The sequence below is a fragment of the Oryzias latipes genome, chromosome 16, assembly GCF_002234675.1.
Source record: "Oryzias latipes chromosome 16, ASM223467v1".
Taxonomy (NCBI): domain Eukaryota; kingdom Metazoa; phylum Chordata; class Actinopteri; order Beloniformes; family Adrianichthyidae; genus Oryzias; species Oryzias latipes.
Genome location: NC_019874.2, coordinates 11,225,507 through 11,241,474, shown reverse-complemented (window position 1 = coordinate 11,241,474; position 15,968 = coordinate 11,225,507). Strand labels below are relative to the sequence as shown.

Sequence of the window (15,968 nt, the reverse complement as noted above, 5' to 3'; positions counted from 1 at the left end):
CTACTGCAGCTGCTCCTTTTGAATGCACCCTAACCAAAAGACATTCAAACACACACAAACACAAACACACACAGCCTCCATTCAGTAAGTCCATTTATCAAGGCTAAGTTCCAGTCACAAGGGGATGATTATGGAGATCCAAGCTAATAACACTCACATCCTTTTATTCTCAACATGCTCCTTCTTCTCCTTCCATCCCTGTGGTCTCCCATTCTCTCCATCTGGGTTTCCTCTCCCAAACATGCATTTCCTCATATATCATTTATTATACTAAGTAAAAGGTTAGACCCACAAATACCACAAACACCTGGACCACAAAGGGTTCTCCAATCTTTGGAGTATAGCCTAGAAACCTAGAAATCCCATGTCTGATGGTTCAGAAAATTAGAAAAAAAATACAATTATATCATTTAACATGAAGATTGGTAGTTAGACATGGGTGCCTGGTTTCACAATCTGATGGAGTCACTTCTGAAATTATCCTAAAAATAATATGAAATGTTAATAATTTATAAATTCTCTAAATAAACTTGTTGTTTTTATGACATGTTGCTTAGTCTGCAGAAGAACCACGAGATGTGGAAAACATCCAGAAGAATTCTCACTACATAAATCATTTGCAATCTTTTTTTTTGTTTCAGATTCATTTAAATTGTTAAAAAAGAAAAAAAAAAGTGCTTTGAAATGACAAAAGTCAGAAAGTGATGTGATAAATACCGTTCACATAGGAGTTTGTAGCATCTGATGCTGATTATGGCAGATTGTGGCGCACTCCGGAAGAACATTTCCTTTCATTTGTGTGTTTTTAATCATCTCTAATCTCTCTGTCTGTTTTCACAACATCCTTTCTTCACCTTCTCTCTATTTTAATCTCAGGTCTGTGAGACCCACTGCACCAACCCCGCTCTTCATCCATCCCTCCTGCAGCCGTTCAACACAGTTGTGCTCCAGACAAACCATCTGGTGCGCTTTATTAATGACTGACCTTACAAGGGGTTAGGCGTCACCTAGCTGCCACCGCCCGGTGCTCGTGTGTATGTTTGTACGGGGGTGCAGGCTGACTGATGAAGTGATGCTATGTGCACTCTGACCGCTGGAGCAGGTGTATCCGTTACAGGAAGCACAGCACATGCTTGAATCAATGCTCACATTTAGCTACTGACTTACATTTTTAAGTCTGCCACTTTTTAAAAAAAAACTTCTTTTCAAAAATCACAGCAAAACTCATATTTTCTTCTTTTTTTTTTACATGGAAAACTGAAAAAAAAAACAACTATGTATATTAAGCACTCAGCACATTATAAACAGAGATTATATTGGTTTGTTTTTATCACAAATGGATAATGCACATATGGATTTAAGTCTGTGGCTCTTGGTGAAAGCCAGATTTTGTCTGTGCTGCAGCATGTGCCCAAGGGTAGGCAGTCGTCTGTGTGGGAGACGTCCTTAAGGAAAGTATCAGCTTATGAAATGTTTAACATGTGTAATGGGATAAAGGATGCAGATTCAGGGAAAAGAGGTGGGGGGGAAAAATCAACGACAACAAATAGCCTTTACCTGAAGGTGGGTGCTTGGGTAAAAAAAGAAATCTTACTAATGTGCTCTTCATGGTGTTTTAAAAATGGAATATGTAGACATTTGTTCCTAAATGTGTATGCCTACCTATGGATTAGTGCCGTTTGTGCACCAATGCAGGCTGTGTGCCTGGGATATATCATAATCTACACCTGCTTGTACTTACTGTATTTTTCACACCAGATTACAAGGTGCACTGTCAATGTATGGTCTATTTTTGAACTTATGACCACCGGACTATAAGACGCATTAAGCGAAACAAAAGAGTCAGAGTTAAATCTGTCTGTCTGGCAATATTAACTGTATTTACAGTAAATCTAGAATTTGCTTGTAACACGCTACACGTCAGCCGCATTAGCGTATTTATAACACCCAACCTTGTTTGCAACATGCAAAGATCCCACCAAATCAAACATCATTGTGACTGCACTAACTCCCAACCTTGTTAGTAAGACTTATAAAAGAAAAAACATAGTCTGACAACATGACACGTTAGCCGGGTCAGCACGTTTACAAAAACACACACTATACCTGGTTTGAAATCACTGCATTCAGGATTGATTTTAAATAACTGGACTTTTAGTTGTCCCTAAGGTGAGGACCATAACTTATGGTGAGGCTTCGTTCTGCCATTACAGTAGAGACTGTAGAGGTTTTTAAGAAGACCCACCTTTCTAAATTTGCTTTTAGTTGATCTTATCTTCTTACTTATTGTATCAGTTTTAATACATATTATTCTATGTATTTAACTGTATTTTTCATGCGTTTTATCTTTTGTCCGTTTTGTGTTTTTAATAGAAATCTTATGTATGTAATTTTAGCATCTTACTATAATTTTAGCCCCAGTCTTTCTTGTGGTAATCTTTTCTACCGGGGCTTGTCGGCTTGGTTGATGGCTGTTGCTGCAGTTGATGCCCTTGCTGGGGGCAGCTGGAGATCCAACATTGCAGCTGTGGGTTGGACAACATTGCCGTCCTGGTTTGGGTGGGCGCCGTGACAATGTTCCTATGGCTGAGCTGGCTTCTGGCATGAGAATGGATTCCCAAATACCGTTTCCTCACAGCAGAGCATTAAGTTTCTTCTGTAAGTTATTTTTATAAGTATTCATTGTTTGTGGGGTCATGGGTCTGTTAACGGAGAAGCTCCTTTTCTGAATAAAGTCTGATTTAATCTGATTTGACACCCAAACTTGTTAGCAACTTGTAGAAAAGACAGACAGGCATTTTGACAGAGCGCCATGTACCTCTCAACATCACTTCAATATCAGTAAACATAACCAGAATAAATCCATCTATAAGGTGCTTCAGATTATAAGGCTCACTGTCGTTCTTTGAAAAAAAAAAAATTAGTGCAGAAAATACGGTATTACTAACACATTTTAATAACCTGCTAAGTTTTACTGTCAGTGTTGTTGAATTCTATTTACTATAAGCCAGAAACAGCTGTTCTCATTTTTATAAAGCTAAAATAACGATAAACCATATTAAAATTCCTGATCGAATCCAAATGTTGTATTTATGTAGAGATACTGGGGGGGGGGGAAAGATGACAATGTCCACTTTAAAAGACTCAAATTTAATGGAAGTTTTCTCCTCCATACTCACCACTTGTGCCGGCACCTGCTCCATCTTTGCAGCAGGTGTTCCAGGTCTGGGATAGAACTGATTGATGAAGAGGCTCGGGAATCGATAGAGTTTCACCAACTCTAGTGTTTCTTGGAAGTCCTCCTCCGTCTCACCAGGAAAACCACAGATTATATCTGTGGCAATCGTTACGCCAGGTACTCTGAGACGAAAGCAGAGACACTTTAAGTAAGGTTTGAATCTTTAGAGTACATGCATGCACACACAAAAACACACACAAAACATTGGAAATTAACCACTTTATGGAAAATAAAGGACATGTGAACTTATTCATATTATTAAAAAAAAGAAGAATATATCAGTTTGACAAATGATATTAAAGTTTATTTGTAGATGAGAAATTTTTTCCAACATTTCATGCTTTCAAGGTAAAAAGAAAAACTTTGCAAACCACAAAAGCATTTCAGGAAGCAACAGCGTTCCCCAATCGACCCGTTCGGCCAATCAAAACCTGATTAGCAGCCTCTGCTGCAAATCACTAGTTATAGATTATTGATTGGCTGGCTCATTCGATTAAATGTGGGGCGATAGTGTGGTATTGGAATGGGAGTATTGATTTCTTCCGTGTATTTCGTTTGCATTGGCTGCCTTTAAACAAAAGCCTACAAAGCAAAGTCATCACTATCGGTCTGAAAAATGTTAACCTGGAGAAAACCATGACCCACCCCCCACGACAAATGAACACTTTTAAAGCCGGTTACCATTGGTGTCTATTAATACGCTTGATCCAAAAGCAATTCATTGTCATCATCAAAATCCCTGACAGCCTAAAATTACCACAATAACATATAATAATCAAATGAGCAATGTGTGAATTATTTTAATGACAAGGATCCAATTACTTTTAGACATCTTTCCACTTATGGAAATAAAGTTACTTTACTGTTTGCTAATAGAAATAAAAGGTTTAAGTAAGGGATCCTTCCCAGGCATCTCATTTTCTTTCTATTAACTATTTGTTAGCTTAGTTCTCACCTTTATATCCTTATTGCACCTCTCGTATTGTCCACTAGATTTTTGACTTTTATAGCATCTTATTACATCATCATCCTTTACTGTTTCCCAAAAGTTTGTTTCAGAAAGTAAACTAAGCTGCTTATAACAAAAGTGGCTATAAATAAATGCATTTTTGACATAAAACGAAAAAGAAAGACATAAACAGCTTACTTTTTACTCACGTGTTAACTGCTCCTACTTGTTTTGGTTTTTTACTGCTATTTTTAGTCTCTCAGCTTTTTTCATCTGAATTGTTCTAATCGATACCATGTTTTCAGAAATGTTTTTTTAAAAGAAAAATGGACTAAACTGAACAAATAAACACAGGAATACAAATAATCTAATCTCTGGGTGAGAATCAATGAAAGCTCGAGGAGATTAGAAAACTGAAACCTCTATGAACCTTTTTTAGAGCGACACCTTACAGAAAGGGTGACTGATCCAGAGGGAAGGGCCTTTTCTCTAATAATGAAACATGATGTTATTTTAATTACATTAACTTCCTGCATCTGCTGCCCCATGATAACCTCTGACCTATTGATGGCTTCCGATTGGCCCATGGTCATTAATATTTACCAGTGCCTTGCAGGCTAGAGCATCCTTGACCTTTCAGAATTGGCTGACAGCTATCCTATAGAAAAGTTAAGGTATACAAATAAAAAGCAGTGCGGAAATGGATGGATAAATGACAAAACAGTGGTGTTTGTTAAAATAGATGTTCCAGGAAATTACTGGAAGCTCTTAAATCAATTGTTCCAGCCTCTACTGTGTGGTTAACAAATGATAGATGGTTGAGTCTGTTATCTTATTAGATAAACAAATGATTATTTGCTGCTTGTTGGCTCTTGTTGTAATTAATCAAGTAAAGTGGAGCAAAGTGTGAAGGTAGTAAGTTTTTGAAGCTCTGTTGTGTCACTTCTTACCAAAAAAACAAACGAAAGTCCCAATAAAAACCTCTTCAAACGTGTCTCTGTGACAAGTGTGCATCTCAAAAGATAATAAAATTCAAAAGCATTGTGGGGGGGAAAAAAACACCAACACTAAAGAAAGGTGTTTCACATAACTGCATAGTTTTGTTCTGCACAGTAATTAAAACTTAAACTATGTTATAACTGTGTTATTTTTAGTGTGTGACTAAACCAACCCACCCCCACCCAAGAAAAAAAAGTGCTTTTCATTTATGCGTAAAAAGTTCATATTTAGCTAAAAAGGAAATGTAGGTAGTAGTGGAAGTAAATGTACAGGGCCAAAAATAATGGGGACAATACATAGAAAGATATTTCAAAAAAGGAAATATGCTCTACAGATACATTTGAGTTGACTTTTGCTTTTGGGGGTCTCTGGAATAAAAGACTTTCAGCTAAAAAGCGTGGATGCCTCTGTAAAACTCCGAGCCATATGAGCTCCCAGACCAGCGTTCCTTGCAAAATTCCGGTGAAATTCCAGTGACGGTCTGAGGCATCATATTTACAACAACACTCTCCCCATATTTGTTCTGATTAAAAAAGAGAATCTGAAAGAAGACGGCAAAAACATGTCATCAAAACAGTTTTGTATTGATTTTTAGCCATTCTTCCAAAACAAAAAACAAATTGTGCAAGGAAATGCCCAATGGGGCTCCAAACTGCAGGTCTGATGGGGTTTAAGCTTTCTGTAATAAAAAGAATTACAAAAAAATGAGTTTCTTTCTACCAGTTTACTAACTAATGCTGAGACTCCCATTATGAACAGCTCAACTGTGAAAAAACTAATCCCAAAACGGTGGAAAACGGGCCTGTGGTGTGTGTTTGGCTTCTGTCATCTCTCCTTTTGCTCATCTGAGGATGGGGGACCGTAACCCCAAAGACAGCAGCCTCTTTAAGCCACAGTGCAAAACTGGAATGTGACAGGCTTTACACAAGGGAAGAAAATTCATTAAATCAGAATGATATCAAACTAAATCTGAGAATCAACGAAACAAAACAGCATTCATGTGTGATCTCATCAACTTTCTGTTTAAGAAGGCTTTCCACACATGGATGTGTGATTTCTGTGAACACGAAACCGGTCGAATCGGAAATTTAAAACACATGAGTGTTTGGGAGGATGTAGACACATCCAGTATCAGTAAACGCTCCAATGAGAGGATGAAAGAGACACCACAGGTGCAGAGGAGCCCCTGCAAAGTGACGGGAGTAAACAGTAAACCGGGTTTGAAGGTGAAATGAGGAAGCCGATGTGAGGCAAGACAGAAAAATAAAAGCTGACGTTTGAAAAAAAATATCAGTCTGGCAAGGCAAATATTTACCTGTTCATGTGTCAGAACGAGACCAGGCCACCATCTGTGCAGCAGTGTGTGTACTCTCTGAAATTGTAATGCTGTGGAGTCTGGCTGTTGTGGTGTATGAGTTACAGAACGCAGTGAAAATGTGAGGAAGAGGTAAATATGTATTATGCAAAAAGATTGGCTTGAGGCAGATTTGGTGAGAAAATGTATCTCAAAGTTTGCAAATGTTCCTGCTGTAGGCAACTTAAAGATCTGCATAAAAGCAGAGCAGCTTGTTACCTAACTACACTAATTAAAAGCTTAACCATCATTTTTTTTCCACACTATAGGGCGAACTTAAAAGCCTTCATTTTTTTCAAAAAATGACAGTGTGCCGTAAATTCTCGATTGCCTTATATGCTGATTAATTCTGCGCTTAGTGATGTGAAGCTTTTTTGAGATGTACACCAGGGACACGACTGTAGACCTGAACAAGAACTGGCTGCACACAAGGTTGTTGCTGTAAATACGCCAACTACCCTAACGTGTAGCACTGGAATGTTTAGTTTTACATGTTACTAACATAGTTGGAGGTTAGTGTAGTCACAGTAATGTTTGTTTTGACGCTAGCAATCTTTTTTCACAGGTTGTCAACAAGGTTGGGAGTTACAGGTATTGTAAATTTGCCAATGCTTCTGACGTGACCAACGTGTAGCATGTTACAAACAAGTTATGGGCTATGTCCAAATTCCCACCCCAATACCCAACTACCAAAAAACGAAATACTGCGGGACTATGCAGTGCCCTGGATTTTGAAAGCAGTTCGGACACCATGCTCAATACTTTTTTTTTTTTAAACTGCAAATCTGACATCTCTGAATTCACGAAGTGAAAATCTAATCGATATGAGCGTTTTATGAGGACTATTTACAAATCCACAGTGTCATGAGAATGAAAAGATTGTTAGTTTATTTAAAAAATAAATTTAAATACATTTTCTTTTCAAAAATTGTTCAAACGCAATGCATCATGGTCTACATTCACCAATCCAGTGAGCATCCATGCACACTAAAGAATGTAGTGGAATTAAAAGACAGCCCTATATCTACTGTGATAATATTTTTGTCGCTCTTAATGTTATAGGGTCAAATTTGGATAAGATTAAAGTAAATAGGAAACCAGATGTAAAAAAAACCCTGAAAATTTGAAAATAAGATAAGTATAAATGTAAAGTGAAAAATACAAAGAAATATTGTTTTTTTATTTGCCAAGTTTACAATATTATTTTTTTTAATTTATAATTATTATTTTTTCCAATTTTACAAGGTTTATTTTTGAGTTTGAAATTGTTTTCAAATTTGTAATTTTTCATTCATTTACATTTTTATTCACTTTAAGTTGATTCACATTTGACCCCATATAATGTGCCTCTGTGAGTTTGCCTTAGTTATTAAACGAGTTCAAAATTAGACCTTTCATCAACGATGCATTATCTGGTGCACCCTGCTGTCCAGCAAATACAGTATTACATTTTTAGGGTAGAATCAGATTGATTACACAGTATGAAACACTATGCCGAAGTTCAAACAGAATTAGAGCTTCTTATTCCTTTAAATTAAATTAATAGTTTTTTCCTCATGACCTTAATTTTTGATTTACAGTCGGAATGACTTGTTAGGAAAGTAGCTATTTAGAAGTCAGAATGTGTACATAATTATAAAGTTAGACTGTTTTCAGGATTCTTTTTTTATACATTTGAAGCTTTTTGAGGAAGGCCAGAAATGAATATCTGATGAGGCAGTTACTCTACAGCTTTTGCCAGATAATGAAAAACAGAAATAGATCTATAGTAAAACATGTGGAGTCAAATAAGCCTCGCATGTAACTTTATGGATCAGCACTAACTAGCTGCCTGCTGTGCCTTCTTCATGGCGGTGTTGCGACTTCTGAAGCTGAAATCATAAAGTAAGAAGGGCGCCCACACACTCTTCACACACTGTCAGCTTAAGATTTGTCATTATTGCCACCTGAAAGGCAGTTCTCAGAGGGAACTTGTGAAAATAATCCATAAACAGTTTTGTGCATTGTGTACTCCGCTCAGAGTGTTTGTTTGCCATCTGCATTTGCATTTGGATGGCATGATCTTCCAATTTGGCTCTTTTTATGTGTGTTGCAACATAAACCTTTTATACAAGCATCTCATTGTTCTTCTCACAAACCAAACCAACAACTTCAGAACTGTTGGATGTACAGTATATAAACGCTAGAATGATATTCCTCTGAAGGGAGGGCAGATGGAGTCTGAGAGAGGGTAGAACAAGGACACTTGAGAGGAGTGCAGGTAATGACTCAGACTCTTGCGCCACTGATTTAGCAGTTGCAGCAGCAGGTAATGACACGGTCGCAAAATGGCTCAATTTATAGAGAGGAACAGAGAAAGAGAAGCAGTGGGTATCATTCACCATTCTCTCCAACTGCCACTATCTACAATGAAGAAGGAAAAGGGTGAGTATCAGTTAAGAGGATGTTGGGTGACGGAGCATTTAGCAACAAGTGTTTCAGACTGATTAAAGCCATAAAAAGGGAAATAGTGGTTTTCCTTGTTAGTCTAATGTAACTTTAACAACTGGAAAATGACAGAGGATTTCTCTGTCTTGACCATGATGACCCCACGGCCTGATAAGAGACAAATGGAGCTAGAAGTAGGCTGCACGTTGGCCTCATAAACAAATATTTGATTGGCTTTAAATTTAAAGCAAGTGCTGCCTTTTTTGCTGTTCACTGGTACAATTCAAATATTGAGACTAGAAGACGCAAACAGTGCTTAAACCTGGCGAGTCAGTGTTCGTCCTAGTGTGTTTTCACTTAGCACACATTCACACTGGCATGTTTTTCCTGCACTAAGTCATCTTTCCTGATGTCCAGCTTGGATCGACAGGTGTGAAAGCTCACCAGCTCTCTGGTCTAGATAACACAAACCATGCCTCATTTAACAACAAGGCTATTACTTCACTTGCAAAGACGATGGTGCGATTCAGTTGTGGTATAAATGCTGATAAAAGGTAAAGGTAAAGGTAAAAAGGCAGGTAAGTAAACCAAATCGAGTAAATCACAGTAAAGCTACACATACACCGGCCTCAGCAACTGGCGTTCAAGTGACCGCGTTCAATGAAATGTCTATGTAAACACCCATAAACCCGCGTTTCAGGCTTTCACGTTCAAAATTCCTGTGCCCGCGCATCACTACACAATTATTTTAACCCTTGTGCTATCCATGGCACTTAAACATTGGGAGTTGGGTCATCTAGACCCACTAGACAGTGCGCTGAACCTTTTTTCTTCAATGATTTGTGATCTTCACTGGTGTCCATGGATTACATGAAATCTTCTATACCTTTATCCACCTTTGTCATGGTAGGGATAACAGATCAGTGTAAGAGTGGGGTCATCTCGACCCCGTAAGATAGCACAACCAGTTGAACTTTCAGCCGGTTGAACTTTTGACTTATTGAACAGCTTTGACCAATAAGGGAGTCGGATGTGGTAGTGATGTATGAGTAGCATAATTTCTGTATCCTAACCACTTTCAGAGGACAGCTGTGTGTTAAAGCAAACAAAATCATGGTGTGAATGATTTTTTTTCTTTCCTTTCCAATCAGAGTTTGCAGAACTATCCTGATGTGGAAACGTTACATTTCTAAACTAAAACGTCCTGATATGTACAGTGTCAGAAAGAGAATAATTTGTCAGTCACTGTTTCTGCAAGTTGTCCCAATTGAACAGATACAAGAGGTCTATAATGTTCATCACAGAAACACTTAAACCCCAAGAAACAGAATGTGAAAAAAACACTGTATGATTAAAAAAAAAGTACCAGTATTTGCATAATGTTGCAGAAATTAAGTATTTAGTCAAAAACATGTTTTTCTAAATAGTTAGTAAAACAAGCATCCCTTGTCACAATGACAGAAGTCAAAGATTTACCATAGGTCTTCTATTTTGGTCCAGCCTTCCATGCAGTTATTCTTAAGAGCTGTGATGTTTTAGGGCTGTTGCTGGCCAACATGGACTTCTAACTACATCCACAGATTGTCTAATATATTAAAGTCCAGAGATTGGCCAGACCACTCTGAAGCTATAAATTCTTTCTACGAACCAATTCCTTCTTTGCCCAGGTGATGTGTTTGGGCTCATTGTCCTATTGAAAACAACCAGCCCAAAATCTCACCATGTGTTCATTCTTTCCATAACACTCATCATTTGCCCCGTGCCCTTTGCAAGAAGTAGCCCAAAAGCATGATGAATCAACCCCCCCCCTGTTATCCAGTGGGTGACCCAGTCCGCCTCTGGATCATCCAGGTGGTCTTTGGCAAAATTTAGACAGGTCTGGACTAGGGATGGGTACCGAGCCCCGGTATTGAACGAGCCCTGGGGCAACATTCTGCAAGACCGCAGTATCGTTAAGATCTGACCTCATCGGTTCTGCTATCGGTACTACAGAAGTCGCTTTTTTTGTGTCCCACAAAATATAAACGTTATCTACCATATTTAACTCACCAAGTCAGTCAATTTTCCGTTAATTAATGATGATATTAATTTTGCCATTCTCGCTGAAGAGGAAAGGTCTGTCTGGTTATTTGTGTGCACGGGGGGCGGAGCTGTTGTTCAGACAGTACGATAAGAGTATTGTTAAAATACCGGATCAATAAGCAGTATCAATACGAGCAGTAGTACCGTTAAAACCTTAACGATACCCAACTATAACTTTGGGATTTGAACGCATGTCAACACCATGTGTTACTACGTAACCTTTGATACTGTGGTAACAGCTCTTTTCAGGTCATTGGTCAGTTCCCTCATGTAGTTCTGAGTCGTTTCCTTACTGTTCTTAAGATAGTTTATACTCCACCCGGTGAAGTCTTGCATGGAGCTCCAGGTGAAGAGAGACTGTCAGTGATCTTGCATTACTTCCATTTGCTCCAACAGCTGATCTCTTCTCACCAAGCCTCTTGCTCACCATAGATTGGTTCATCGCAGTTCTTTTTCAGGTCTTCTTGACCATAGTGTCCTTTGACAGCTCTTTGGTCTTGGTCATGGTGGAGAGATTGTAGTCTGACTGTTTAAGTGTGTGGACAGGTGTCTTTCACACTGATAACCAGTTTAAACAGTTAATACAGATAATGAGTGGCGGATAGAAGAGACGATAAAGAAGTAGAAACAGATCTGTAAAAGACAGAATCTTTGCTCGCTTCTGTTAAAAATGTATTTTCTGCATCAATATGCATATACATTTTTAAAATAATTATTTAACCTTCGGTCTCTCACAATTGAAATTCCTCTATGATGAACGTTACAGACCTCTCTCATCTTTCTGAGAGGGAGAACTTGCAGTATTGGTGACAGGCAAAGACCATATCAACAACTATATAAACATACCAGCGAGCAGGGCTCCAGATTTTCTATCTCAACCAATCACATAGTTGTTCCCCATCTTTCCTTAATCCTTTTCAATTAATCATTTACCTGAGCAGCCATAAAATCACAGTAGGTGAATGCCTGATGTGAGTTACATGAACAGGAAATGTTGGAGCGCTAATAACTCAAACGCCAAAGCATTTGACTTCAAGTCTGCAGTGCAAAACAATTTCTGTCTATGCAGCAGGTCATTTGTAAAGACTGAGGTGGACACTGTGGGATAAACCAAGAGCCAAGTAAATAATGATCCCACAGGAGCCATCAGTAAACTTTATCATTTAATGAAATGGCCTGAACAGAGTGGAGCAGGCCTATAGTGCAATTTCACACACACACACTTAGGCACGCTGGGCCACACATACGCCATTAGCCTTGGAGAAGGGTAATGAGAACATGCACACACACGTTTGATTAGTCTGAGCGAGGAATAATGAGCGCACAAAGCCATCCACACACACACAAGGACTCCCGTCGTTCACACAGGCACCCACTCACATGCATATAAAGGCTAGAAGGGGGCAGCGGTGCAAAGACTTAAGACTTGTGACAGTCTGGTCAGCCGTTAAATGGACTGTCCTTTTACACTTCATTTACATTTTATACGACCTATACTGACAGAGAAAAAGTAAGTGATTCGTCACTCCCAACATCCCACTGTTCTGACATGACCTTTGCAGATATGGAGAACATCGAGACACTGAAAGTGCTGGACATGAAAGGCCTCCCAAAGTGAAACCAGCGGTGAACATGCCTTTCATGTACAGCAGACTTTACCATTCTTTGTTTAATCAGAGAACTCCCCCATCAAAAGTTGGAAATATATATAATGACAAAGCGAAGTGAGACGCTATGGTCTCAGTACAAAGTAATGGAACCAATTTACCCAAAATGCTAAAAAGTCCTGCAATCAAAAGTGGCATTTTCCGAGTGAGAAAAAAAAACAGTTTCTTAAATAATGGCTTGGGGTCAGTGAAGAGAAATACAAAGGTAAATGTTAAGATGACAATTACCAACATTTAAAAATGTGTTATGCAAGCACTGCTTTCATTCAGCTACGTTCAGAGAAGCTTATTTGTAAAAAAAAAAAGAGAAAAAAAAAAGTTCATGCCAGAGCTTGAACTTGAAGGCCTAAAAGGATTGCTTGGCTTCCAGCTGATCGAGCAGGCAGACAGTCCTAGATATGGACGTATGTAGGCCTTGGTGAACATTCATATGGAAGTTAAAGCAATAACTTCCTATTTCCTGTCATTCTTTCAGGTTTACTTGAAAAAACTGAATCTTAAGTAAAAACAGCCTTGTTCCAATTAAATTATCTTATTGTCTGTCTTGCAAGAAAAATAATTTTAGTTAATATTGTCTCTGCTGCTGTTTGGAGATGTGGTTACAAGGTCTCTGGTGCCTGTCGTGATGCAATCCTTTAACCCGGTGCTGGCCACCGGAAGTTAGGGATGCTGTCAAGCATAAGAAAGAGTCCAACCAAGCCTAGCTGGCTTGTGGCCGTGGAGAAAGGCAGTTTCCCCTCTCTGGGTGGGTGCAGTGCTCCGACCCCAGGTGGAGGAGTTCTTGGGGTATTTTTTACAAGTGAGGGAAGATCGGAGTGTGAGATTGACAGGGGGTTTTGAGTGGCGTCCGCCGTTATGCGGTCTGTTTGTGGTGAAGAGAGAGCTGAGCCAAAAAGCAAAGCTCTCAATTTACCGGTCGATCTTCGTTCCAATACTCATCTATGGTCATGAGCTCTGGGTCATGACTGAAAGAACAAGGTCCCAAATAAGCTTCCTCCGTAGGGTGGCTGGGCGCTCACTTAGAGATAGGTTAAGAAGCCCGGTCACCCGCGGAGAGCTCAGAGAAGAGCCGCTTCACAACAAGAGGAGCCAGTTGAGGCAGCTCGGGCATCTAATGCCAATGCCTCCTAGACGCTGCCCTAAGGAGGTGTTCCGGGCATGTTCCACTAGGCAGAGACTCAGGAAGAGCCAGGACATGCTGGAGAGACCGTGTCTCTCAGCTGGCCTAGGAACGCCTCAGGGTCCCTCCAGAGGAGCTGGACAAAGTGGCCGGGGTGAGGGAAGTCTGGACATCTTTGCTTAGACTGCTGACCCAGCGACCAGATCTTGGATGAGCAGAAGAAGATGGTCTTAGTGCCTAGAATTTTTTTCTTAAAATATCAATTCTTGGTAAGACCATTTTCTTATCCCATTGGTAGTAGGGTTGGGCGATGTCCCCTAAATTGGCCGTTGACGATGTTTGCTGTCAACCATCGGGATGGACGATGATATCGTCGGGGGGGGCTATTTTTAATATTTCGCTTTTACATAATTGCTATTCGTTATTTTACTTTATTACTTTATTTTATTTCCCAACTAATGACTAATCCGCGATTATCCAGCTCTAGGGGAACGGGCTACCGAACTCAGAACCGGGTCTAAAAGTGTGTGTTTGAGCAGAGGATCGTCGTGGGCACACACACAGCGCTTTGGGGCGGTGTAAGCTTTAAAGCAGAAAGGCCGCTCAGTCCTTAGAAATCGTTCAAACAATCACGTGGATTTGTGTTTCCAGTCGTGTCCCGACTAAATAGAAGGCTGATGTTATTCCCACATGTTTACATGCAGCCAAGATGCAGATAGCAGCGCCACCCAAAGCTAATGCTGTTAGCCCGTGTTAGCATACTGCTAATCCTGGCTTCTTTCCGGCTCCGTTTTTCAACAGAAAAAGCAATGACCACACAGATTAAAAATAAAACGATGAGCGAACAGGCGTTTCATAATAATCGTAACATTATTAAAAGCACGTTTAGAAGATCGTCTTGTATATTACCGAGCTGACATATCAATGTATAAAGCCGCTCGGCAACATTGTTTTGTTTTGAATTGTTACATTCAATAAAGTTTGAGAAAAAAATAGCCGCTCGGCGGAACTGATATCCGCTTCCGGTTTTTCAAACCCTACTGCGCATGTGCGAATGATTTATTCCGACCGAAAGTGTGACCCATGTGAACGTTTGTTATAATCTGAAAACATTTTTCTGGAACCATGTACACAGTTGAATTCTAATCCGACCATTGATCCGGTCAAGATATTTTTCACATGTAACCGCGGCTTATGGTGTCGACTCCCAGCGTGGCGGGGGCGTGGCATCACGATGGTGTCTCTCCATCCGGATGTCAGTCACCCATCACGATGGACGATGATATCGTCCATCGGCACAACCCTAATTGGTAGATTATTTTTTTCAGCTTATTTAAAAAAGGGTAAGGATTTTTGACTTATTTCAAAGGTGCTTGTTTTTGCAGGGTTTGTTCATCCTTACACCTGGTCACTTGATCATGTTAGACCAGTGCCTACAATTGTTCGCAGTATTTTAACTTAACAAAAACACACACAAAAAAAAACCTACTTAAAATTTTTTTTACATATATAGGCACTGTTAAAGAAGAAACATTTTCCAAAACATTTTAGGTAATTAATGTTTTAACCAAAAAAGGTATCATCTAATTAGTGGGTTTATGTGCTGATTTAACTGGTTCAAATTCAAAGAATAAAAAAATAAATGATGACAAAAAGACAGTAAGAGAAATAATACAAAATTGTGGTTAAGAATAAATCAGCTTTGACTAATGCTGCTGCTGCTGTAATCACTCTTAACTAAATGCCCATTTAATGATTCATCAAGCTCACAGGCATTAGAGCTGAAGAAGAGCATCATGTGGAACTTTGTTGGAAATGATGATATAAAGAAACTAGAATAGGGGCATAAAGCAAAAAACTTCAATATTTGAGATTAATGTGCTGATTCTAAAACACTGGACTGAAGTGAAATCTTATCTTCACAGTCTAGCTGGATTTGTTTAGCAAAAATACTGTGTAGTTTGTGTGCAGGAACAATGTGAAATGCTGAGACTTCTAACAAATCCAAATAGTAAATTGCAAATTTCCAGTAAAAGTCTGCCTTTTGTAGTTTTATTCTTGTATTTTTTAAACCAATACCCAGATACTGTGTGATATATAGACCCTTATGCATGGTACAAAAAAAAGACAAA

General features: G+C 39.1%; 1 protein-coding gene across 4 annotated transcripts in view; it reads right to left on the bottom strand.

The window, feature by feature from the left end:
- Nucleotides 1-15,968, bottom strand: part of cdkal1 (CDK5 regulatory subunit associated protein 1 like 1) — a 259,064-nt gene that overhangs the window by 74,166 nt on the left and 168,930 nt on the right. For all 4 annotated transcript variants that reach the window (XM_023963815.1, XM_023963816.1, XM_023963817.1 and 1 more), the window contains one exon: nucleotides 3,180-3,360. In XM_023963815.1, the coding sequence (XP_023819583.1) occupies nucleotides 3,180-3,360 (181 nt within the window). The remainder of the gene's footprint in view (nucleotides 1-3,179; nucleotides 3,361-15,968) is intronic.